Genomic DNA, 27,194 nt, shown 5'->3' with positions numbered 1-27,194 from the left:
AACAGAGAACCAGCAAATAATTATGGTTTATACAGTTGGAAGCTTAACTTTAGCACTGACCTGCCAAGGATTTAGCTTTGCAGCTTTACCCTACTGATAAATTAGAATAGAAACACTTTGTGAACATCTGTTAAAATATAACAATGACAGAGCTATAGGAAAGATGTTGTTAAACCTGACAGGGTTCAGAAAGGCTTTACTGTAGAAGAATGGTGCCAGGGTTGGAATGTTTGAGCTACAGGGAGAGGCTGAACAGGCTGGAGCTATTTTCCCTGGAGCAACGGAGGCTGAGGGGCTGACCTTATAGAAGTTTATAAAATCATGAAGGACATGAATAGGATAAATAGACAAGGTCTTTTCCCTGGGGCCATGGAGTCCAGAACTAGAGGGCATAGGTTTAGGGTGAGAGGGTTATAGATTTAAAAAGGACCTAAGGGGCAACTTTTCACACAGAGGGTGGTACATGTATGGAATGAGCTGCCAGAGGAATGAGCTGCCAGAGGAAGTGGTGGAGGCTGGTACAATTGCAACATGTAAAAGGCATCTGGATAGGTATATGAATGGGAAGGGTCTAGAGGGATATGGGCCAAGTCCTAGCAAATAGGACTAGATTAATGTAGGATATCCGGTTGGCGTGGACGAGTTGTACCAAGGGCCTGTTTCCCAGCTGTATATCTGTATGACTATATATATGTTAATTTGTTCAATTTTGTTTTGTGCTTGGACCATTTATTGTCAAAAACAATGTGTGATGGATTAAAAGCCAGACACTGACAGTTATCCATAGCTGTCTTGTGGAAGTGTTGGGTCTGTAGTAGAAAGGTTGTCACATCAGTTGTGTTGTTCATGAGGAATACTGACAAGCACCTTGGGTTAATTCTGTTTTAACGTGCTAATATATAGTAAGTGTGAGTGAATCAGGAGCTGTTATTCACTCCAATGGAAGTCAATATTGAGAAAGGTGTAAAATGAGCTGCTGATTACTATCAATCATTTTGCAATTTTGCACGCCATTAGAGTAAGACTCTTCTACAGGGAGAAAGTGAGGATGGCAGATGCTGGAGATCAGAGTCAAAGAGTGTGGTGCTGGAAAAGCACAGCAGGTCAGGCAGCATACGAGGAGCAGAAGAGTCAACATTTTGAGCATATCTAGAGCTTATCAGGTTTCCTGATGAAGACTTTATGCTCGAAATGTTGATTCTCCTGCTCCTCAGATGCTGCCCAAGTGGCTGTACTTTTCCAGCACCACACTCTTCAACCAAGCCACTTCTCCAACCTGGTTTAGATGTGTCAGACGATGAGTCAGTTGTTAACACTCTTGTCTCCAAGTCACACGATCCTGGGTTGAGACCCACTTCAGGGCTTCAGCACTAAAATCAATGCTGACACTCCACATGTACTTGTCACATGTAGTGAGATACAGTGAAAAATGTTGTCTTGCATGCTATACAGGGCAGATCGTACCATACAAAGTGCACCAGGGTAGCAGAACAGAGTGCAAGATTTAGTGTTACAGCCCAGCGAAGGTGGAGAGAGAGAGAGATCAGAATTAACATTTGAGAGGTCTGTTCAAAAGTCTGATAACAGCGGGGAAGAAGCTGTTCTTGAATCTCTTTGCACGTTTTTCCAAACTTTGATATTTTCTGCCCGACAGGAGAAGTTGGAAGAGAGTATAACCCAGGGTTGCAGAGGTCTTTGATCATGTTGGTTGCTGAGCCAGTGGGAAGTATAGATGGTGTCAATGGATGGAAGGTTGGTTTGTCTGATGGACTGAGCTGTGTTCAGGACTCTCTGTAATTTCTTTCGGTTTTAAGAAGAGCAGTTGCCATACCAAGCTGTGATGCATCCAGTGCCTCGATGAACGTTGGTAAGGGTCCCTTGTGGACGTGCTGAATTTCCTTAGACCGAAGTCTGAACTGACTACTTGGGTGGATGCCATAAACATCTACAGCACAGTCAAAGGTCCTTTGGCCCATTATATCCCCGCTGGTCAAAAACAACCACTTAACTATTTTAATCCCATTTTCCAGCTCCTGGCCAATAGCCTTTTGTATGCCTTGACATCAGAAGTGCACATTTAAATACTTGAATGTTTTGATGGTTTCTGCCTCTCCCACCTTTACTGACAGTGAGTTCCAGATTCCCACCAGCCGCTGGGTGAGCAAGCCTTTCCTCACATCACCTCTAAACCTCCTGCCGCTTTCCTTAAATCTATGTCTCCTGGTCATTGATCCCTCCATCAAGGGAGAGTTTTCTTCCCATCCCAAGCTATCTATCTCAATCATGTCCCCTTTGGGGTGGCACAGTGGCTCAGTGGTTAGCACTGCTGCCTCACAGCACCAGGGTCCCAGGTTCGATTCCAGCCTCAGGTGACTGTCTGTGTGGAGTTTGCACATTCTCCCCGTGTCTGCGTGAGTTTCCTCCAGGTGCTCCGGTTTCCTCCCACAGTCCAAAGATGTGCAGGTTAGGTGGATTGGCCATGCTAAATTGCCTATAGTATTTAGTCCATTAGTCAGAAGGAAATGGGTCTGGGTGGGTTAGTCTTCGGAGGGTCATTGTGGACTTGTTGGGCCAAAGGGCCTGTTTCTACGTTGTAGGGAATCTAATCTAATCTCAATCTCCTCTGCCAAAACCCCAGTCTGTCCAATCTCTCTTCAGAGCTGAAACTCTCCAGCCCTGGCAAATCTCCTCTGCACCCTCTCCAGTGCTATCACATCTGTGGGCGGCACGGTGGCACAGTGGTTAGCACAGCTGCCTCACTGCGCCAGAGACCCGGCTTCAATTCTCCGCCTCAGGCAAATGTCTGTGTGGAGTTTGGACATTCTCCCCGTGTCTGCGTGGGTTTCCTCCGGGTGCCCCGATTTCCTCCCACTATCCAAACATGGGCAGGTTAGGTGAATTGGCCATGCTAAATTGCCCGTAGTGTTAGGTGAAGGGGTAAATGTAGGGGAAAGGGTCTGGGCGGGTTGCTCTTCAGAGGGTCTTGTTGGGCCGAAGGGCCTGTTTCCACACTGTAAGTAATCTAATTTAATCTAATTTAATCCCTGTCAAATACACCATGACATTATCTGGTTCCAGAGAAGAAAGAGGTATAACATATATGTAAGCTGGTATAATGGGTAGGTTTTAGAGGTGAAAAGGTGAAATGCCTCGTTGGTTTCTCTCTGGGCAGAGTGAATCCCTATTCTCCTGTAGAGTTGGCATACAGCTCCAGCAAGTAATCAGGAAGGCAAATGGAACGGTGGTCTTTAGGCAAGGAGAATGGAGCATCAAATTCTTGCTCCCTTGGTGTAGAGCATTAGTGAGACCTCCCCTGAAGTACTGTATCCAGGTTTGATCACCTTGCTCCGGGAGAGACTTATATACATCAGAAACCACTGGGGGAAGCTTCACTTGGCTGACTCCTGGGATGAGGAAAGGTTGGGCCATGACTCATGGAGTGCAGAAGAATGAGAGGTGATCTTACTGAAACACAGGATGCTGAAAGGATAGATACTGGGAGGATACTTCCTGTTGTGGCAATGTCTAGGACTGGAGGGCACAGTTTCAAAATAAGGAGGAAAGCCGTACAAGGAGGAAACAGAAATTGCTGGAAAAGCTCGGCAGCATCTATGAAGAGAAACCAGAGTCAACATTTCAGTTCCCGTGACCCTTCCTTGGGAATGTTTTGTTTCTGATTTACAGCATCCACAGTTCTTTTCAGTTTTCATCCAAGGAGGAATTTTGTCTCTCAGGCGATCGTCCGTATTTGGAATTCTCTTGCCCGGAGAGCAGTGGAGGCTGGATCATTGACTATGTTCAAGGGGGGGGGGGGGGGGTTTAGGCAGATTATTGATCGACAAGTGAGTGAAAGTTTATGGGGCGGGGGATGGGCAGGCAGGAAAATGGAATAAAGGTCACAATGAGATCCATCATGATCTCCTTGAATAATGCAACAGGCATAAGGGGCTGAATTGTTCTTATCAAGGCCAGCTGTATAGGTCCTTATATTGCTGGAAATAGAATTTGGATTGGGGGGAGTAATGTACTTGTTAATCAATGAAGAGGGATACCATGTAGTTTTGACCAAGAGCTACATGCTGAACGATATCACAACCACCTGATGAAAGAGCAGAGCTCCAAAAGCTAGTGCTTCCAATTAAACCTGGACCTATAACCTGGTGTTGTGTGATTTTTAACTTTGTACACCCCAGTCCAACACCGGCATCTGCAAATCATGAATGGTATCTCTGTTTGACTTCACTGATCTCACCGAAAGCAGACTGCTGTTCAGTTAGGAGAACAGTTTTGCGTTTCACATTGTACCTGTGGGCGAGAATGCTGAGGCATAGTTTACCAACTACAGGTTTCACAGTCTGTGTGCAGGGAGAGGAGTGGCACATTTAATGCTTTAATCATGGAAGCAGAATAGAGAAAGTGTATTGTTTCACACTGTTAATTTACCCATTTCATTTAAACACTCTGCAAACACTGTTGGAGCCTGCATTGCAATCTAACAGTGTGCACACTCAGTTGATTTGTTGAGGATGCATTATTAACATGCTGGCATTCAGCACATTTCAACAGCCAGGTTTAGAGTGGGGGGCTTCTGCTGGAATCATTGATCTGGTTATTTCACTAGATAATAGAATCATAAAGCATGGAGACAGACTCTTTGGTCCAACCAGTCCATGTCGTCCATAATCTCAAATTAAACTAGTCCTACCTGCCTGCAATTGGCCCATATTCTCCAAACATTCCTTATTCATGTACTTACCTAAATATCTTTTAAACTTTGTAATTACCTGCATCCACCACTTCCTCTGGACATTCATTCCACACATGAATTACTCTGTGTGTTTAATCTAAATGTCTGACAGTGTAAACTCGACCTGAGGCAAGGTTTACTTTAAAGATGCATGGCTGAGAGTCAATGCGAGATGTTTTTGACAATCAACTTGTCATTCAGGAGTGTGCTGAAATTTGAGAACCGAAGTTGTGGAATTTGGGTACATTTCCACAACTTGTGGGAAACTGGACAGGCTGGAATTAATCACCTCAGATACAGGTTAAGAGGAGCTCACAATCCAGCCAGGTCTAGTACATAAGGTGGAACCTCCCTGGCATTGGCACCTGAGCTGCTAACTAGACTCTAAAGGGTTAAGTCTGTCTGCTAATAAGACAATATATATCATCACAGGAAGTGATGCAATGTGACGATCTTGCTCCTTCTCTCTTGCAGCCTTGTGGCAAGAAGAAGCTACGATGGGATGTTTCTTAAATAACAAATATCTCAAGTAGGAACAGGGATGATGTGAGCCTGTATGTGACAGCGGCCAAAGGTGTCTTGTCGTTATTTGGATGCTCTGAGGAACACTTATTGGGTAGACACAGGACTTCTGCCCCTCACTAGTGGTATTATTGCTGGCCTGTTAATCCAGAGACCCAGGTACGAATGGAAACTGCTAACCTTGCCTGTGACCCGGGAACCTCAGCAATGTGGTTGACTCTTAACTCTCCTCTGGGCAGTTAGGGATGGACAATCAATGCTGTCCTAGCCAGTGATGCCCTCACCCCACTTGACAGGACGCGCCCTCAGATAGTTTTCTGACTGTCTGCCAGTTTTGGAGTCCCGGCAGTGCCGGGAGAGGTGGTCACTGCTGGCATTGTAAACAGTGCCAATTTCGAAATGCCAGGATGAGGTGGATTTAGGGAGTCTTGCACAGGAACTGCAAGAGGGAGTGCAGGGATTGGGGAATGTCCTTGGGAGGCTGGGTGAATGGGATGGAATTGGGTTCAAGAGAGCAGGGAGTAGCTGAAATGGAGTGTCTGATAGGTTGGGGGTCCTCCAGCAGAAAAGGGGCACGTGAGGGAGACTTGCCGTGCCCAATTTTCCAACCAGAGGATTTGTGTGGGGTCAACTTGACAGGTATTAAACCTTCCCCCCAAGTAAGACAGAAAATAGGAGCAGGAATAGGCCATTCAGCCCTTTGGGTCTGTCCCACCATTCAATCTGATCACAGCTAATCACACAACTTAGTCCCCTCATCCTGTTTTCTCCCCATACCTGTTGATCCCTTTAGCCCCAAGAACTATCTCCAATGTCATCATTCTGGCCTCAAACATGTCTCTGGCCAGGAAGTTGTACTTATGCAGCCATTAATTAATTGGGGCCCTCAGTTAGGGTGAAGGCAAGATGGCTGCCAGGGATCTTGCCCACTTCACATACAGTTTCCGGCAAACCAGCGGCAGGTAGGTCTGTGACCACTTGGGGATTTTTACATGCCTCACCTTTTGGGATTTGCAGGCAGCACAGAGTGTTTATGGAAGCTCCCTGTCCATCTGCCAGTTCTATTGGCCCCCTCCCCCTCACCTCCAAGCCTGACCTCAGCTGCGTGGAGGTAGATGAGGTGTGCCCTGCCCCCTCTGCTGCTTGGATGTCGATGACCATTGGGTGACACGGCCTTATAGCATGGACACTGGCCAGGAAGTGGGCACATATCCAAGCCCCGGGAACTTTCATCGGGAGATTGACAGTGAACTGCCAGGACATTCCTGAAGGATTGGCAGTCCTAGTGACACCGAGGACAGTAGTAACTTTGACCATTTATGACCGCTGATGTAATCTCTGAGCTGTGAGGAGTAAGAACAGCTGAAGAAGTGGGCTTTGGAAGAAAGGCAGGAGAGAGAGAGAGATGGAGTTGTACAGCACGGAAGCAGACCCTTCGGTCCAACTCATCCATGCTTACCAGAACTAAACTAATCCAGTCCCATTTTCCAATATTGGGCCCATATCTCTCTAAGTTGTGAGTATAGTGCTGGAAAAGCACAGCAGGTCAAGCAGCATCCGAGGAGCAGGGGAATCAATGTTTTGGGCATAAGCCGTTCATCAAGAATGAGGCTTGTGGGCCGAGGGGGCTGAGAGATAAATGGGAGGGGGGTGGAACTGGCGAGAAGATAGCTGAGAGTGCAATAGCTGGATGGAGGTGGGGGAGAAGGTGATAGGTTGGAGAAGATGGTGGTGTAGATAGATGGGAAAGACTATGGACAGGTCAAGAGGGCAGTGCTGAGTTGGAAGCTTGGGACTGGGATAAGGTGGGGGAAGGGAACTGAGGAAACTGGTGAAATTCACATTGATCCCGTGTGGTTGCAGGGTCCCAAGGTGGAAGGTGAGGCGTTCTTCCTCCAGGTGTCAGGTGGTTAGGTTTTGGAGATGACCATTTTGGACACCTCCCTCCCATTCCTGGACCTCTCCATCTCCATTTCCGGTGACTAACCAACCACAGACATCTACTACAAACCCATTCATTCCCACAGCTGCCTGGACAACATCTCCTCCAATCCTGCCTCCTGTAAAAAAGCTATCCATTATTCCCAACTCCTCCACCTCCACTGCATCTATTCCAGGATGACCAGTTCCACCATAGAAAATCCCAGATGGCCTCCTTCTTTAAAGACCACAATTTCCCTTCCCACGTGGTCAACGATACAGTCCAGTGCATTTCCTCCACTTCCTGTACCTCTGCACTTGAACTCCACCCCTCCAACCGCAACATGGACAGACCCCCCCCACCCTGGTCCTCACCTTCCACCCCACCAACCTCCGGATACATTGTATCATCCTCCGCTATCTACAAACAGACGCCACCACAAAGGATATATTTCCCTTCCCACTTCTATCAGCATTTCAGAGAGACCATTCCCTCCCTGATTCTCTTGTCAGGTCAATGCCCCCCCACCCTACTCCTGGCAACTTCCCCAGCCCACACAGAAAATGCAAAACCTGTGCCCACACCTCCCCCCTCACCTCCATCCTTCCACATTTGACAGAAATTTACCTATAATTCCACACCCATCATCTACTGTATCTGTTGCACCCGGTGTGGTCTCCACTACATCGGGGAGACAGGACACCAACTTGTGGATTGTTTCAGAGAACATCTCTGGGACACCCGCACCCACCCACCCCACCGCCCCGTGGCTGAACACATAACTCCCCCTTCCACTCCACCAATGACATGCAGGTCCTGGGCCTCCTCCATCGGCAACCCTTACCACCCGATGCCTGGAAGAAGAATAGCTCATCTTCACCTTGACACCCTCCACCCACATGGAATCAATGTGGATTTCACCAGTTTCCCCATTTCCCCTCCCCCCACTTATCCCAGTCCCAAGCCTCCAACTCGCCACTGCCGTCAAGTCTCATTCCTGATGAAGGGCTTATGCCCAAAACATCGACTCTCCTGCTCCTCAGATGCTGCCTGACCTGTTGCGCTTTTCCAGCACCACAGTCTCAACTCTGATCTCCAGCATCTGCAGTCCTCACTTTCTCCATGTCTCTCACGAACTTTTTGAAATACCCATCCAGATGACTTTTAAATGTTATAATTGTACCAGCCCGCACCACTTCCTCTGGCAGCTCATTCCATACACGCACCACCCTCTGGGGAAAAAAAATTGAAAAATAACTTGATGGGGTCTTTTTCATGAATCTAAATGAAGTCAACATGGTCCCTTTTCTTCCCCACAAAGACTAACCGATGGAATATAAGGAGCCTGCAAAGTTTGATCTGAGATTAGCATAAATAGCTTGTTCATTTATGTGTGAGAACCCAGCCAGTGGAAGCAATAGCGTTCAGTCTCTCGTTGTGATTGAGGGTGTGGGTTACACAATGGGGAAGTGGTTTTGCAGGTTTCTCTTCATTACCCAAGTGTCTGGAATTCCTATACTTGCTAACAAATAAAATATTGCCAGGTGAATAATGGCTCCAATCTTGACTGAATTACATGTGTCATTTGGGTGTGTTTTTTAATTTTAAAAATATACTTTATTCATAAGAAATGTCTTTGTAAATATTCATATCCATATTCACCAACGCTGTTCAGTTCCGTACCGTAACATATCAAGGAAACAATCGAACATTGGCTATCCAAAAGAATGAAAGACATCTCTTACGTATACAAGATTATATTTACCCTTATTGATGCACTAGGACGGTTTCGAGAACTGAATCCTCCCCCATTTACCTCCAGCAGAAAGGTCTCAGACAGTCGTCTTTCCCAACCGCACCTTAGCAGCATCTGCGTCAAGCTTTAGTGTGTCCCTCAGTATCTAATCCTGGATCTTGGAATGTGCCAGTCTGCAACACTAGGTTAAGGTGAAGTCCTTGCTCTGGAACACCAACATGTTTTGGGCCGACATTTTAAAAGAGGGCCGGTACAACTAGAGAGAGAGAGCGAAAGAGAGAGAGAGAGAGAACTCATGGAATGTCACACGTATGAATGTGAAGGCTATTTTAAAAATGAGGAGAAAGGTGGCACGGTGGCTCAGTGGTTAGCACTGCTGCCTCACAACGCCAGATACCCGGATTCAATTCCAGCCTTGGGCAACTGCCTGTGTGGAGTTTGCACATTCTCCCCGTGTCTGCATGGGTTTCCTCCCACAGTCCAAAGATATGCAGGTTACGTGATTTGGCTATGCTACGTTGCCCATCGCATTCAGGGATCTGTAGGTTAGGTGCATTAGTCAGGGGTAAATGTAAAGTAATGAGGAATGGGTTTGGGTGGGATATTCCTTGGAGGGTCAGTATGGACTTATTGGGCCGTCGGGACTGTTCCCACACTGTAGGGATTCTAAGATTCTAAAAGTGAGGACTGCAGATGCTGGAGATCAGATCAAAAAGTGTGGTGCCAGAAAAGCACAGCCTGTCAGGCAGCATCCGAAGAGCACCAGAGTCGACGTTTCGAGCATAAGCTCTTCATTAGGAATGGGGGGAGGTGTGGCCTGAAGGGGGTGAGGCTGGGAGGAAGGCAGCTGGGAATGCAATGAAGGTGGGGGAGGGGAGGTGATGGTGATAGGCCAGAGTGGATAGGTCGGAAGGAAGATAGACAGGTCAAGAGGGTGGTGCCAAGTTGGAAGGTTTGATCTGCCGTAAATTGGGGGGAGGGGAGATAAGGAAACTGGTGAAATTAACATTAATCCTCTGTGGTTAGAGGATCCCAACGTGGAAGATGAGACGTTCTTCCTCCAGGCGTCAAGTGGCTAGACTCTGGCGGTGGAGGAGGTCCTTGGCCAAGTGGGAGGGGGAGTTGAAGTGGTCAGACACAGGATTCCACAAGTTGGCGTCCAGTCTCCCCATTGTAGAGGAGACCACATCAGGAGGAATGGATACAGTAGATGATGTGTGTGGAAGTTCAGGAAAATCTCTGCCATATGTGGAAAGATCCTTTAGGGTCTTGCATGGAAGGTGTGGGCACAGGTTTTACATCTCTTCCGGTGGCGAGGGAAGTTGCCAGGAGTGGAGGGTAGGTTGGTGGGGGCATGGACCTAACAAGGGAGTTGCGGAGGAAAGAGTCTTTGCGGAATGTAGATAGGGGTGGGGAGGGAAATATATCTCTAGTGGTGGGGTCTGTTTATAGGTGGCAGAAGTGGCGGAGCATGATGTGATGTATAGGGAGGTTGGTGGGGTGGAAGGTGAGGACCAGGGAGGTCTTGTCCTTGTTGCGACTGGAGGGGTAGGGTTCAAGAGTGGAAGTGTGGGAAGTGGAGGAGATACACTGGAGGGCATCATTGACCATGTGGGAGGGGGAATTGCAGTCATTGAAGAAGGAGGCCATCTAGTATGTTCCATGGTGGAATTGGTCCTCTTGGAAGCAGATGCAGTGGCGGAGGAATTGGGAATAGGGAATAGCATGTTTACGGCAGGTAGGGTGGGAGGAGGTGTAGTCCAGGTAGCTGTAGGAGTTGATGGATTTGAAGTAGATGTCCATGTTGAGCCGGTCACCAGAAATGGAGATGGAGAGGTCCAGGAAGGGAAGTTGAGGTCAGGGTGGAAGGTGTTCATGAAGTTGATGAACTGTTCAACCTCCTCGTAGGAGCATGAGGTGGCGCCAATACAGTCATCGATGTAGCAGAGGAAAAGGTGGGGAATGGTGCCGGTGTAACAGTGGAAGATGGACTATTCCATGTACCCAATGAAGAGGCAGACATAACTGGGGCCCACGAGGGTGCCCATGGCTACCCCATGGGTCTGGAGGAACTGGAAGGATTCGAAGGAGAAATTGTTGAGGGTGAGGACCAGTTTGGCCAATCAAATGAGAGTGTCAGTGGAAGGGTACCAATGGGGTCGATGGGAGAAGAAGAAATGGAGGGCTTGGAGGCCTTTGCCATGTGTACAGGGAATGGATATCCATGGTGAAGACGAGGCATTGGGGGCCAGGGAAACGAAAGTCATGGAGGAGATGGAGGGTGTGGGTGGTGTCCCGATGAATGTGGGGAGATCCTGGACCAAGGGGGATAGGATATGCAGAGATAGGTTCGGTTGGGCAGAAACAGGTTGAGACGATGGGTCGATCAGGTCAGTCAGGTTTGTGAATTTTGGGTGGGAGGTAGAACCGGGCATTGTGGGGTTCCCGTACTATGTGGTTGGAGGCTGTAGGTGGGATATTCCCTGAGGAAATGAGGTTATGGATGGTCTGGGAGATGATGGATTGGAGATGGGAGGCGAGGTCATGGTCAAGAGGGCAGTAGGAAGAGTTGTCTGCGAGTTGACGCCTGGTTTCAGTGGTGTAGAGGTTGGTGCACAAAACTACCACTGCTCCCCCCGTCCACTGGTTTGGTGTTGCGGTTGGGGTTGTAGTGGAGGGAGTGGAGGCCTGCGCGTGGCGAGGGTGAGAGGTTGGAGTGGGTGAGAGGGGTGGACAGGTTGAGGTGGACAATGCCACAGCGGCAGTTGGAAATGTAGAGATCGAGGGCGGGTAACAGACCAGCACAGGGTGTCCAAGTGAATGGAGAGTGTTGGAGGTAGGAGAAGGGGTCCCTGGAGGATGGGTGGCATTCTTGATGGAAAAAGTAAGCTCAGAGACGGAGATGGCTGAAGAAAAATTCAATATCACAACGTGCATTGAATTCATTGATCCGAGAGTGTAGTTGGAGTAAGGTGAGGCCTTTACTCAGTGAGGGGGAAGTTTGGGGGGGATGGTAAAAACATGGAAGGGCTGGGAGCTAGGACCTGGTGGGGAGCTGAAGTTAGGCGTGAGGGCAGAGACTGTCTCTAGAGTGGGTGTGGTTATGGTATCATGGGTGACGTCACCAATGGAAGTGTTTTGAGGTCAGGGTGGAAGATGTTCGTGAAGCTGTTGAACTATTTCAAGCATAAGCTCTTTAAACTGGAGCAGAGGTTAAGTCAAGTCAGACTTGACTAAACTGTTGTCATTGCAAAGATAATTGAAGGGGCTTGACTATTCACCTGCAAGCCACCCCTGTGGATTATGTCCCAAATTGCAGGCACATTTTCTTTTGAAGATTACACAAGGCCAGGACAGAAAAAGTCAGTTTCAAATCTACATGAGTGGCCTCGTGGGACTGCGTGCTGTTGTGAGTACCAGCCTGGGTTTGTGCGTTTATGAGCTGTGTTACTATCCCCTGGTTACCCCTCTGTTGTAAGTAAAGACCCTTTCTCACTCCAACCTCTGCAAACCAGTTCAAAAGGAACTAGCTCCTGGGTGAGGAGCTATGTTCCATCCATGTTCACCCACCTCCTCGGTTGGTCCCAATGGACATTCTCTCACGCTGAATGCTAGAGTTCAATCACAAGGAATCAGAACCACAGAATCTCAACCCATCTGCAAAACAAAGGATCATGAAACCAACTGAACAACCACCAACATACATGTTACTGGTAATCTCCATTACAGTGACTGCAGGCTGCAGATTCTTTCCTGATGAAGGGTTTTTGCCTGAAACGTCGATTTATCCAGCTCCTCAGATGCTGCCTGACCTGCTGAAATTTTCCAGCACCACTCTAATCTTGACTTTAACCTCCAGCATCTGCAGTTACTACTTCTGTCTCTGCAGAGTTCAATTGTCAGGTGTTCATCCGCAATTCAAAGACTGACCAATGTATCTTTTATTAAACTTTTATCTTTTCTTTGGACTTATCTCTTACTTCTAAGCTGTGTATGGGTGTTGCATTCATAATTTTTCTCATGCTTAGTCGTTAGAAAATTCACTCTTTGTTAACTTCAGAAAGTCTGGTTTAATTGGCTCCTTTTAAAACACAAATTAATTTCAGATTGGGAGAAAGTCATCCACAAGGGATGACGTCTGTTTATAAATTGACGTTGTTGTGACCAGCCGGTGGAGGAGGCAGGAGGTGAATTAAAACAGGAGCCAGTTCATCCCTCCTCACCTGGGAGCTGAACTACTTGGGGATCCCCATCTGGAACATTAGATAAGGGAACCTTGCCGAGAGTCTGAGTATAATGCGTTAAAGGGCTGAACAGGGACCGTTCACTCAATTGGTGCCTGAAATAAGAAAGGGAGGGAAGTCATCCAAAGATGAGGGTCTGAGCAATACAGGTCTATATTTGCTCGAGTTAAGAAGACAATTTCCCCTGAGGCATACAAGATTCTGATTTTGAGCGAGAAAACTCTGAGAGAACATTTCCACTGGCCAGGGAATCTAAGCCACCGCCACCTGATAAGGGAGCGATCATTTGGATTGAGATGAGGAGAGACAGCTTCAAGCATGGGGTTGTGAAATCTCTGGAATTCTGTACCCAGAGGGTTGTAGATATTCCATCCTTCAATACATTTATGGCTGCGATAAGATAGAGCTTTGGTGTCTCAGGAAATCCAGGGATATGGGTGTGGGCAGGAAAGTGGAGTTGAAACCCAAGATCATATTAAATGGTGATGGGCCGAATGGCCACCTCTTGCCAATTCTTATGTTTTGGTAACTAAAAACTGATCAAAGATAGAGTTTTGCAAACTTCTTGAAATAACTTTGGGAATCCAAAGTGTCATAACTTACGTTCCATAACTTTGCCGCTTTGGGCCAGTACTTATTTTTATTTGAATCTCTGGCTGGGGTTTATTTTAACCAGGGGCCTTTGAGAAGATCAGTTGTTGGTCCTTGCTTTGCAGAATGGTAACGAGCTGGGCAAAAGTCAGTCAAATTACCAAAATTAAGCGGCTGTAACTTTGGAACAATGGGAGTGAAAAACCTTCAAAGTTAGGATTATTGTGGACGTAGGTTTGCTCGCTGAGCTGGAAGTTCATTTTCAGATGTTTCATCACTGTACTAGGTAAATCTTCAGTGAGCCTCTGGATGAGGCACTGGTGGCATGGCCCACTTTCTATTTATGTGTTTAGGTTTCCTTGGGTTTGTGATGTCATTTCCTGTGGTGGTGTCATTTCCTGTGGTTATGTCATTTCATGTTCTTTTTCTCAGGGGATGGTAAATGGGATCCAAGTCAATGTGTTTGTTGATAGAGTTCCAGTTGGAATGCCATGCTTCTAGGAATTCTCGTGCATGTCTCCGTTTGGCTTGTCCTAAAATGGATGTGTTGTTCCAGTCAAAGTGGTGTCCTTCCTCATCCGTATGTGAGGCTACTAGTGAGAGTGGGTCATGTTGTTTTGTGGCTAGTTGATGTTCATGTATCCTGGTGGCTAGTTTTCTGCCTGTTTGTCCACTGTAGTGTATGTTACGGTTCTTGCAAGGTATTTTGTAAATGTAAAGTTAGGATTGCACTTTTGACGGAGGCTTGCATACCACTTTTCCGTTGAGGAAGAATCCTGTCTTTCATGTAATAGAATGCACTGGTTGACCTTGTGAACTGCCTTTTGACACACATAAGCCTGATTGTAAATACTGTCAGAATGTGGTGCAATCATTTACTGGTACAGTCCAAAGGTGTGCTCCCATTGACCCATTATTGCCCATCCCTAAGCACCCTGGACAAGGTGGTGGTGAGCTGCTGTCTTGAACTGCTACCCTCCATCTGGTGTAGGTAGGTGCACCCAGAGTGCTGATGGTAGGGGGGGTGGGGTTCCAGGATTTTGACTGAGCAACAGTGAAGGAATGGGTGATATCATTCCAAGGTAGGATGGCATGTGTCTCAGTGGGAGTCAAACAACTGGTGCTGTCATTGATACAATCCCATGCATGTGCTGCCCCTCTCCTTCGAGATGGTAGAGTTTGCAAGTTTGCAAGGTGCTGTTGATGGGAGCTTAGGGAGTCGCTACAGGGCATCTTGCAGATGGTTAAAGTAGTGGAGGGAGTGAATATTTGAGGTTGTGAGTGGAATTCCAATCAATCGGGCTGCTTTATCCTGGATGGTCTGAAGCTTCTTGGTTGTCACTGGGGCTGCAGTCACCAGGCAGTTCTGCCACCCTTCTGACTTGTGTCCTATATATGGTAGACAGGCTTTGTGTGAAGAATCAGGAGGTGAGCCAGTTACCACAGAATTCGTAGCCCAGCTCTTCCGGCCAACAGTTTTTATATGGCCAGTCCAGTTCAGTTTCTGGTCAATGATCAGTTGAGAGAGGATGTGGTAAGGTTGAACTGGACAACGTCTATAAAATTGATGAGGTGTCATCGGTTCAAGTTGGCAAGAAGTAGCAGATAGGTGAGAAGGCAGAGGGGGACTAAGAATAGATCTGTGGGGAACTTCAGAGCAGACAGATCAGGAGTAGGAAGAGGAGCCATTGGAACTGAAACTGTTGCTATGGTGAGATAAATAGAGATGGGATCTGGTGAGCCCTGACCCGTCCATCTGAATGGAGTGGTGTCGGAGGGGATTGGTGTAATCAACCATGGTCAAAGGCTGACAGATTGAAAAGGACGAGACGAAAAGTTTACCTCAGTGCCCATCACAAGATTTCATCAGTAACTTCAGTAAGAGTGTCTTCGGTATGGCATGGTAACCTGATCGGCATTCTGAGAAAGATGGGCATGAATGTGGGCAGCGGCAACACATTCAAGGACTTTGAAGGGGACAGGGAAGTTGGGGATTGAGCAGTGGATTACAAGGAGGGTGGAGTCAAGGGTTGTCTTTTTTTTTTGAACAGAATGGAGTTGAAGGACCAACTTCTTAACCAAGTCTTAAGGGAGAGGACAGTTAAAAATATCAAACTTTTAGGAGAACCATGAGGCAACTCCTGCTTTGTCTGAAGACTGTATGTTAGGTCATGTCAGAGTGATCAAACCTTCATTTCAATAAAGTTATATGAGTTAGACTACATCAATGCTCTGTTTGTTTTTTCAGTAGGTAAAACTCTACAAGTGATGATTCATGGAAGTCAATGTGCAAAATCTGCTCACTGAATCCTATTTGGAAATGCGAGATCGGGCCTGTGAAGTAGTGAATTTAGATCATGATGAAGACACCTTTGATGGAAAGAATGGTTTAAAAGAGGGTCTTTGTGCCTGGGAGCATGACGCAGAAGCCCAGGCAAGTCCATTCTCTACGGAAGAGAAAGAGGACGAACACATCAAGAGTTTGGTCCACAGTCCATTGCCCATCTTCAGATATTCCCCGGACGTCGAGATTTCCCAGAGTCCCTGCTTTCAGTTTGACAGGTTGGCCCCTGCCAGGGTCTCCTTGTCTCCGTCCCTGCGGAGAATGAGGAGAAAGATGATGGCGTCACCAGCTTCCCCGAGGAGTGCTGGAAGGGCTCAGAGGCTGTTGAAAGAGACTGAAGAGCCTGCCTCCGACAATGACTCCTCTGTACCAGTCGATTACTTACAGATCCCATGTCCTACAACGGAGACAGCCTCTGTTGACCAGAGAACTGCAGATAAGGAGGTTCCAACACATCTACAGCAAGACTCTCCGCAAAGTGGAGAAGGCCTGTTGCCTGAAAGCCAGCAAAAGAGTCACCATGTCAGGGATACACCAATCATCCCACCTGATAAAGATACTCCTCTCTGGGCAAGACGAAAGGGTGACTGTACATTCACTTTGTTGGATAATCTTCAGGAGGTAAAACAGACATTACTTTATAGTTTTTCCACTGTATCTAGCTTACACTTGGCACAGACTAATCCACTTAAACAATTTCCAAGGAATCATGCCCTTAGGTTGGCAGGGTGGCTCAGTGGTTAACAATGCTGCCTCACAGCACCAGGGACTCGGGTTCAAGTCTACCCTTGGGTCAATGTCTATGTAGAATTTGCACATTCTCCCCATACCTCTGTGAGTTTCCTCTGGATGCTCCAGTTTCCACCCACAGTCCAAAGATGTGCAGGTTAGGTGGATTGACCATGGGAAATTGTCCATAGTGTCCAGAGATATGTAGGTGAGGTGCATTAGCCATGAGAAATGCAAGGTTACAATGATAAGATGGGGAATGGGTCTGGGTGCAATGTCCTTTGGTGTGGACTCGATGGGCTGAATGGCCATAGTGCAGAGGCAGTGACTGACAGAAGTAGAATCAGCCCCTTGGTTTATCAAAGAGTGACCCCTCCCACACCTGTCAGGGTGAAGGGTGAAGGGTGAAGGGTGACCCCTCCCACACTCGTGTCCAGGTGAAGACACGAAGAAACTGGAACTGCTCCGATTCTGAAGAACTATTTACATAACTGAGTCAATTTTCTTATCGGACATCAGTTGAAGGCTGTTAGAATTTACCCCTGTCAGTGAGGTTAACCTGGCAGACTGTGCAAATATCACTCTGTCAGTGACAGGCCAGCAGTGAGGAGAAGGCATTCCTGCATATCAATGCAATGACAGCATTTGCCTTCCTGTGGTTATGGAAGGTTCTGTAACAAATCCAAATCTTCTTTTCTTTTGAGCAAATGAATCTCTTTCTCTACATCTCGAACGTGTGAACGTTTTGGCCTGGAACTTTGCATAGAGGACTTTATACTTAACAGCCAGGTGCAGGGAGAGGCTTTTACCCAGACACTGAGAGTGGTGTGGCAACCTACACCCAGGCACGGGGGTGGGAGGGGGCACCCTTCACCCTTCACCCTTCACCCTTCACCCTTCACCCTTCACCCTGACACAGGTGTGGGAGGGGTCACCCTTCACCCTGACATAGGTGTGGGAGGGGTCACCCTTCACCCTGACATAGGTGTGGGAGGGGTCACTCTTCACCTGGACACGAGTGTGGGAGGGGTCACCCTTCACCCTTCACCCTGACAGGTGTGGGAGGGGTCACTCTTCACCTGGACACGAGTGTGGAAGGGGTCACTCTTCACCTGGACATGAGTGTGGGAGGGGTCACCCTTCACCCTGACACAGGTGTGGGAGGGGTCACCCTTCACCCTTCACCCTGACACAGGTGTGGGAGGGGTCACCCTGACACAGGGGTGGGAGGGGTCACCCTGACACAGGTGTGGGAGGGGTCACCCTTCACCCTTCACCCTTCACCCTTCACCCTTCACCCTGACACAGGTGTGGGAGGGGTCACCCTGACACAGGTGTGGGAGGGGTCACCCTTCACCCTGACACAGGTGTGGGAGGGGTCACCCTGACACAGGTGTGGGAGGGGTCACCCTTCACCCTTCACCCTGACACAGGTGTGGGAGGGTCACCCTGACACAGGTGTGGGAGGGGTGCAGGGTGAGGTGGGGTGTGAAGCAGGGGAAAGAAGATTTTCAATCTTGCCCGTTTTGTGTGGGAGGTTAAGCTGAGGTCACATCTACTGTCGTAGGTGCTGTTAAAGATGAAGTGGTCATGCCATTTCAGTTGCTGTTTACATATCTCTCCATTGACATCAAGAGACATGGAAAATCAGCTCAGAGCACACCATTGGGCCCTTCCAGTCTGCTCCACCATTCACAATGACTATCCAACTCAGTGCCCTGTTCCCATTTTCTCCCCAAACTATACCTAACCTCTTCTCGAAAAACATTCAATGCTTTGGCCTCAGCTGCTTTCTCGATGATTTGTTACACCACTGATGGAGCCAGTTAACAATCTGCCACTTTATGGGGCAGCCACAGTTCGGGTAAACTCAACACTGGCTCCTTCAGTGATGTAACAAGTCACCGAGTCGTAGCAAATCAGTTAGGGGAGGATAATAAATGCTGTCATTGCCAGTAACACTCACATCGAGAGAATGAGTTAAAATAATCGAAGTGTAAATTCATTCCACCCATGATTACGACACTGTGCCATTGCTTGAGGCAAAGTGGATGACTAAAGTATATCCCATGGCAACTGGTGTTATCTGAAATGGTGTTATTGTCTCAGATAGGAACCCAGTTCTTTCACTGATCTTACAGGGTGGGGTTCAGGTTGAGCCAACTCTGCACAACACCCACTCACATTCAATGTTGCCTAGCAGAAATGAAGTGGTTCCTGATTACATTCCCTGCAACCACAGCAAGGTAGCAGCAACTTGAGATGTGTATGAGACCGCCGTATAAATGTGAGAGGTTCATATTGAACATTGATATAGACAGAGCAAAGGATCCCAAAACATTAGGACATCATAAACTGGGGATTTTAGAACTAGGGCCGAAGGACGTGGTGCTGGGAAAGCACAAGTGGTCAGTCAGCATCCAAGTAGCAGCGGAGTCGACCTTTCGAGCATAAGCTCTTCATTAGGCATGCTCAAAGTGCCGACTCACCTGCCCCTCGGATGCTGTCTGACTGGCTGTGCTTTTGCAGCACCACACTTTTCGACTCTGATCTCCAGCATCTGCAGTGCTTGCTTTCCCCTATTTTATAACTGGGGGCCAATCTGAGACGTTTGGATAGAGACTATCAGAATCATAGAATCCCTGCAGGTGGAAACAGGTCATTTGGCCCAACAAGTCCACACTGACCCTCCAAAGAGTAAACCACCAAGACCTCCCCTATACTCTACATTTACCCCTGACTAATGCACCTAGCCTAGACATCCCTGAACGCTATGGGTAATTTAGCATGGCCAATTCACCTGGCCTGCACATCTTTGGATTGTGGGAGGAAACCCACGCAGATACGGGGAGAATGTGCAAACTCCACTCAGACAGCTGCCAGAGGTAGGAATCGAACCTGGGTCCCTGGCACTGTGAGGCAGCAATACTAACTGCTGAGCCAGCATGCCACCTTTAAACTCAGTTTTGGGAGGTTGTCGTATAAGTGCTATAAACAACATGCAGGATGGTTTAACTCAGACAATGACCATGGGAAGCTATAGTAATGAGGAGCTATGGGATTGTTGCCATGGAAATGCAGCAAGTGAGAGGAGATTTGATGAAATGTTTTTATCTACATAATGTTTTGATCGAATTAAGAGAATGTTGAAAGTTTACCAAAAGAATTATTTTCACAAGAGCAAAAGTTCACCCTCCATGTCGGTGTCCATTCAAGCAGGTTGACCTCTATCTTTGATCTACCTTTGCTCCCTATCCCTGATTGGTCAGTCTTCAAAGCTGTAAGTCAATGCTTGCCAATCGTTTTCCCACTATGGCCCACTTTAATGCTTTATACTTGTTGTGATCTCCAGACTGAGAATTGTGTGGTTCGTATTGCAGATGAGTGGGCGCGGAGAGGGAAGATGAGATGATGAGGGTGAGGAGTTCATGGTACAAGGTACAGCCAGAAACAAAAAGCCAAGACACCTACCATTTTTTTTAGGCTCTGTTAGCGGTAAAGTCAGGCCTCACAGCTCACTTCCTTAGGCCTTGTAGATATTTTCTAATCAGAGATGTTACTACACCCCTCTGGAGCAAACTTGACTTGAACGCAGGTCATTTTCAAACATGACCTCGGGCTCACAGCAATGGTGACGGTCTGTGTGGAGTTTGCACATTCTCCCCGTGTCTGCGTGGATTTCCTCCAGGTGCTCTGAAATTCCCCCACAATCCAAAGTTGTGCATGTTAGGTGAATTGGTCATGCTAAATTGCCTGTAGTGTTCAGGGATGTGTAGGTTAGGTGTATTAGTCAGAGGTAAATGTAGAGAAGTAGGGGAATTGGTCTGGGTGGGTTACTCTTCAGAGGGTCGATGTGGATTTGTTGGGCCGAAGGGCCGGTATTTCTGCACTGTAGGGATTCTATAAAAAATTCTATAAGTGTCATGCTACATGTGGCCCCACCACACTGTTTCTGTACTTGTAAAATTTTCCTACCTGTCCTGCTTTGATACCATCACCTTGATAAATTGTTATGATCTCTCTACCTTAGTTTGTACAGTTTTGGATTACTCATTACTTTGATTAGACCCTTGGCTTGTGACTCTTACACTTATCATGTTCTTCCAGTCATTTAGTTTTTCTCCAGCACCAACTTATTTTAAATTTTTTCTAATTATCTCTCTGCATCATTTAATTGGATTATAGATCATCCCTTTGCTTGTTATTCAGTTGTTGACAATTTGTTCACACTGTCTAACATTCTTGGGTCACCTGCAGACACTTAGTATCTGACATTCCACTCACAGCAGTTGTATGATTTTTTTTTATCTGTCTTGCCTATAAATTCTGTGTCTGCGTGCTGTTCTCTCTTGCTCTTCACCTGACAAAGGGGCTGCACTCTGAAAGCTTGCGATTTCAAATAAACCTTTTGGAATATTACCTGGTATTGCATGACTCCTGACCTTGTAATAGCTGAAATGCCCTTTACGTTCTGTGGTAACCAGAACTGTACGCAGTGTTCTATGTGTGTGTGTAGTTACACCGATGATTTATAAAGTGGGGAATTACTTCACTGATCAGACTTACTGTTGATCTTTTCATGCGTTCAAACATCTGAATACCCAAATTTGCAGTTCCCAGGTGCTGGTTCAGCTTTCTGTCACTTTTAGAAAATTAGTGCCCCACGTTCTACATTATATTCCCTTATTTCCTGAAGGTTAGTTGTACTTTGGGTTATTTTATGTCCACTTGAGGGAGCAGAAGGAACAAGGGAAGCAGAAAGACTTCAGGGTTTGGAATGTCTCCATTAAACCTTCCTTTAACCTGCTCTGCTCCAAGGAGAATAATCTCATTTCCTCCACATGATTGGAGTCCATTTTAGTAAACCTGCACCACTTTCAAGGCTTTGACACCCTTCCGAAAATTTGAAGCCGAGAACTTTGTGGGCGGCACGGTGGCTCAGTGGTTAGCACTGCTGCCTCACAGCGCCTGAGACCCGGGTTCAATTCCCGCCTCAGGCGACTGACTGTGTGGAGTTTGCACGTTCTTCCCGTGTCTGCGTGGGTTTCCTCCGGGTGCTCCGGTTTCCTCCCACAGTCCAAAGATGTGCAGGTCAGGTGAATTGGCCATGCTAAATTGCCCGTAGTGTTAGGTAAGGGGTAAATGTAGGGGTATGGGTGGGTTTCGCTTCGGCGGGTCGGTATGGACTTGTTGGGCCGAAGGGCCTGTTTCCACACTGTAATGTAATCTAATCTAAAAAAAAACTACTTATTCCAATTGCCTCGAAGGTCCCAGCCTGTTACCAGCCCAGATCAAAGCCTTACCTCCAATTCCACACCCTGTGTACTCCCTTTGATCACTGTTTGCTTTCTTGACTTTTTAATTGATATCAATCAGCTAAATTTGTTCAGCAAACCACTTCAGAGAAAGGCTTTCCCCGATTCTGGTAATTGTGTACAAACAATCCATCAGAAGCGTTAAAAGGAATCGTCCTTTGTACTCTGCGAGGATCTCTGTCGAAAGTGAGAAGCTCCAATTGAAGTCAGAGAGTCATTTTTTTTCCTTATTCATTCACGTCAATGGCAAGGCAGCATTTATTATCCATCCCTAATTGCCAAGAAGAGAGTGAAGGATCAACTACATTACTGTGGGTCTGGAGTCACTTGTAGCCCAGACCAGGTAAGGGTGGCAGATTCCTTCTCTAAAGAACATTAGTAAACCAGATGGGTTTTTCCTGACAATCATCATTAGACTCTTAATTCAAATCCCACTATCTACCATGGTGGGATTTGAACCCAGGTCCCTCAAATATTCTCTGGATTAATGGTTCAGTGATAATACCACTAGGCTGCCATCTTCATCATTTGAGTGTGCAAGTGCATTTGAGAAATCTGATTACCAGAATGGCTAATCAGTAATAAAAACTCCACAGCCTCCATGCTGTGAGTATTAAGTATTGTTAAACCTAACCGGAGTGTTGTAGACACACATGGTTAAAGCATCGTTGCCAACGCTGCACCAAATTTGCATCCACTCTCAATCCTTTAATTCTGCAGAAACGTGACTGGTGCTTGAATGTTGTCAAAACAAAACTCCTAACATCCCAGGCATTGACAGCCACATCCAGCTTCTACGTCTGTTGAAAGGAGAGTCTGGAATATATTGAATATGCCCTAGATCTTAGCAACGACCTCTCAGAAGGCCACCCTTGACGATGAGATCCTACACAGATCTGCTGCACCCCTTCATCCTCCTACAAACTACAGCAAAGACTGTTTGACAACGAAGATCTTCACAGGTCAACGGAAGTCCGAGTGAAGTAGCCTTAAAGGGTAGATTAGATTACATTACAGTGTGGAAACAGGCCCTTCGGCTCAACAAGTCCACACCGCCCCGCCGAAGCGCAACCCACCCATACCCCTACGTTTACCCCTTACCTAACACTGTGGGCAATTTAGCATGGCCAATTCACCTGACCTGCACATCTTTGGACTGTGGGAGGAAACCGGAGCACAGGGAGGAAACCCACGCAGACACGGGGAGAATGTGCAAACTCCACACAGTCAGTTGCCTGAGGCGGGAATTGAACCCGGGTCTCTGGCGCTGTGAGGCAGCAGTGCTAACCACTGTGCCGCCCACAAATAGGGTAATAGAGGCAGAAACTATCATAACATTGAAGAAATATTTAGCTGTGCGTAGGGAGGTTATGCTACATCAGAGTGGTGCTGGAATGCTCCCAATGCAGCCTGGGGAGACTGGATGCCTTCAAACATCTCCGGGACACCCGCACCAATCAACCCCACCATCCCGTGGCCCAACATTTCAACTCCCACTACCACTCTGCCAAGGACATGCAGGTCCTGGGCCTCGTCCATCACCACTCCCTCACCACACGAGCCTGGAGGAAGAACGCCTCATCTTCCGCCTCGGAACACTCCAACCCCAGGGCATCAATGTGGACTTCATCAGTTTCCTCATTTCCCCTCCCCCCACCTTACTCCAGTTTCAACCTTTCAGCTCAGCACTGTCCCCATGACCTGTCCTACCTGTCAATCATCCTTCCCACCTACCCGCTCCACCCTCCTCTCCGACATCTCCCCCTCCCATTTATGTCTCCATCCTGGACGCTCCCTGCCTTCACTCCTGATGAAGGGCTTTTGCCCGAAACCTTGATTTTCCTGCTCCTCGAATGCTGCCTGACCTGCTGTGCTTTTCCAGCACCACTCTAATCTAAACTCTGATTTCCAGTATCTGCAGTCCTCACTTTTGCCTATGGGGAGGTGATGGCCTAGTGGTATTAATGCTAGATTTAATAATCAAGAGATGTAGCTAATGTTTTGGGTTCAAATCCCAAAAGGCAGATGACAGAATTTTAATTCAGTAATCTGGAATTTAGTAATCTGATAATGGCCATGTATCTATTGTTAACTGCCAGAAAAACCCATTTGGTGCCCTTGAGGAAAGGAAACTGCCATCCTTACCTAGTCTGGCCTACATGTGACTCCAGACACACAGCAATGTGGCTGACTCTTAACTGTCCTCTGGGTAATTAGGGATGGGCAATAAATGCTGACCTAGCCAGTGATGCCCTCATACCATGAATGAATATTCATGCAACCAGCTATGAGCCAAGTGCTGGAAAATGGGATTAGAACAGTGAGGTGGTGGTTTTAGACTGGCACCAATGCAACAGGCAGAAGGGTCTTTTTCTACACTGTAGACCTCTTTGACACATTGAAGCTTCTGGGGGAATCCCTTAGTTTGTGAGACATCCAGTTCCACTGGCCTGAAGATCTGTAGGTGGAGATTTGGCCTGCTCAGTCACGTGGGGAACCACAACAGGAGCCTATGAGGCTGAATGGCGATTGTCCTTGTACCAAGGCACCAGCGATAAATGAGCGATCGGACCAGGGACTCATTTGTTGCCAGGACAAATCTAGGAGCTACCTCCTGAAGAGGGTACCCTCTTTGAGTTGGCAAGTGTTGAGACTGGCAGCTGTGCAGAGTTGGCACGTGAAGTGAATTGTTCCTGGCGAGTCAGAACTGTCTGATTCAGGACAAACTACGTGACTTGTCTCAAATTTGAGGGTCACATCTGACTGTGCAAGAAAAGTGACCGACAGGTGCAGAGACCTTTAACCCTGCCACATGTCCCAATCTGTTTCACAAGAGGATCATTGAACAATATTCCAGGCTGAGCCACACAAACAGACACCAGGGAAAATTAACAATAGGTTAGCTTGAAGAAGTATCTTAGAGTAGGAGAGCGCAGTGGAGAGATGGAGAGATTTAGGAAGGAAATTCCAGGGTTTCCCAGTTGAGTTTGTGTTTCCTAGAGTGAATAAAGTGTGGAGGTGACTGTGGAATTGTCTAGAGCTGGGCACTCTTTTCCCAATCCAGGAGGCTCACAGGAACTTACTAAATCATATTAGAGAGGGATATCTAAACCCCATCACCCACAATCCCTCAACCTGGCTACACCTCCTACTTTTTGTCTTTAAGAATGTGTAAAAATTTTATTTTTTTTTATTTCAAAAATATACTTTATTCATAAAATAATTTGATGGTCTGTACAGTTCGTCATGCCATACATACGTAAACATTTACATACAGAGATCAGAATTTATCATTTTTATACACAGGTCTGTACGTTTATCAATCATATGCCCATATATTTAGCTGAGGGGTCAGCGGAGCCCAAATGACTGCATGGGCCCCCTGTTCTTCGTTAGGCAGGCAGATGTTACACAGTGGTCTTTCCCCACCGCGCCTTGGCGGCAGCTGCCCCAAGCTTCAGCGCGTCCCTCAACACGTAGTCCTGGACCTTGGAATGTGCCAGTCTAAAACACTCAGTCATGGTCAACTCCTTCAGCTGGAAGATCAGCAGGTTTCGCACCACCCGTTTCGGACTGCCCAGAGAGTTGATGATCCTCCAGGCACAGTTGATGTTCGTCTCGGTGTGCGTCTTGGGGAACAGACTGTAGAGCACGGAGTCCTGCGTCACGGCGCTGCTCCGGACAAACCTCGACAAACACCACTGCATTCCTCTCCAGATTTCTTCTGCGTAGGCACATTCCAGAAGGAGGTGTGTGACAGTCTCGTCCCCCGACAGCCGCTTCGAGGGCAGCGTGTGGTGCGGCTGAGAGTCCGGGCATGCATAAAGGATCTCACAGGCAGAGCCCTTCTCACCACCAGCCAAGCCATGTCTTGGTGCTTGTTGGAAAGTTCTGGCTATGAGGCATTCTGCCAAATGGCTTTGACAGTCTGCTCAGGGAACCGCTCGATAGGATCCGCCCTCTCCTTTTCTCAAAGTGTCCCAAGGACACTACGTGCTGACCACTTCCTGATGGACTTGTGATCAGAGGTGTTTTTCTTCATAAACTTCTCCACGAAGGACAGGTGATACGGAACGGTCCAACTACTCGGAGCGTTCCGTGGCAGCGAGGCCAGGCCCATCCTTCGCAACACCGGGGACAGGTAGAACCTCAGTACGTAGTGACACTTGGTTTTTGCGTACCGGGGATCCACGCACAGCTTGATGCAGCCACACACAAAGGTGGCCATCAGGGTGAGGGTGGCATTGGGTGTATTTTCTCCCCCGTTGCCCAGATCTTTGTACAGCGAGTCTCTTCGGACCGGGTCCATCTTTGACCTCCATATAAACTGGAAGATGGCCCGGGGGACTGCAGTGGCACAGGTTCTGGGAATAGGCCAGACCTGTGCCACGTATAACAGCAATGACAGTGCCTCACACCTGATGACCAGGTTTTTTCCCGCGATGGAGAGCGACCGTAGCTTCCATCTGCCCAGTGTCTGCCTCACTTTGCTGATACGCTCCTCCCAAGACTTGGCGCATGCCCCAGCCCCTCCCCGAACCAAATACCCAGCACCTTCAGGTGGTCGCTCCTGATGGTGAAGGGGATCGAGGATTGGTCGGCCCAGTTCCCGAAGAGCATGGCCTCGCTCTTGCCTCGGTTTACCTTGGCCCCCGAGGCCCGTTCGAACTGGTCACAAATGCACATGAGTCTGCGGACAGACAGCGGATCTGAGCAGAAAACGCCGATATCATCCATGTACAGGGAGGCCTTAACCTGCAGGTACCCGCTGCCAGGAATAGTCACCCCTCTCAGGCTCGCACCCTTCCTGATGGACTTGGCAAATGGCTCTATCCAGCACACAAACAAGACAGGAGAGAGAGGGCAGACCTGCCTGACTCCAGATCTGACTGGGAAGCTATCTGATTCCCACCCATTGATTGAGACTGCACTGACAATGTTGGTGTAGAGCAGTCTGATCCAATTGCAGATTCCCTCCCCAAAGCCCATTTTGGAGAGAACATCTCTCTGTAGTTGATTTAAAAT

General features: G+C 47.6%; 1 protein-coding gene across 1 annotated transcript in view; it reads left to right on the top strand.

Moving 5' to 3' along the window:
* plekhg7 (pleckstrin homology domain containing, family G (with RhoGef domain) member 7) overlaps positions 1 to 27,194 on the top strand; it is an 87,945-nt gene that overhangs the window by 5,134 nt on the left and 55,617 nt on the right. Inside the window, exon 2 of the mRNA XM_043713185.1 lies at positions 16,030 to 16,746. Within this exon, the coding sequence (XP_043569120.1) occupies positions 16,057 to 16,746 (690 nt within the window). The 5' untranslated portion in view covers positions 16,030 to 16,056. The remainder of the gene's footprint in view (positions 1 to 16,029; positions 16,747 to 27,194) is intronic.

This window comes from Chiloscyllium plagiosum, chromosome 23, assembly GCF_004010195.1.
Source record: "Chiloscyllium plagiosum isolate BGI_BamShark_2017 chromosome 23, ASM401019v2, whole genome shotgun sequence".
Lineage (NCBI taxonomy): Eukaryota > Metazoa > Chordata > Chondrichthyes > Orectolobiformes > Hemiscylliidae > Chiloscyllium > Chiloscyllium plagiosum.
This window is presented reverse-complemented; position numbering and strand designations above follow the sequence as displayed.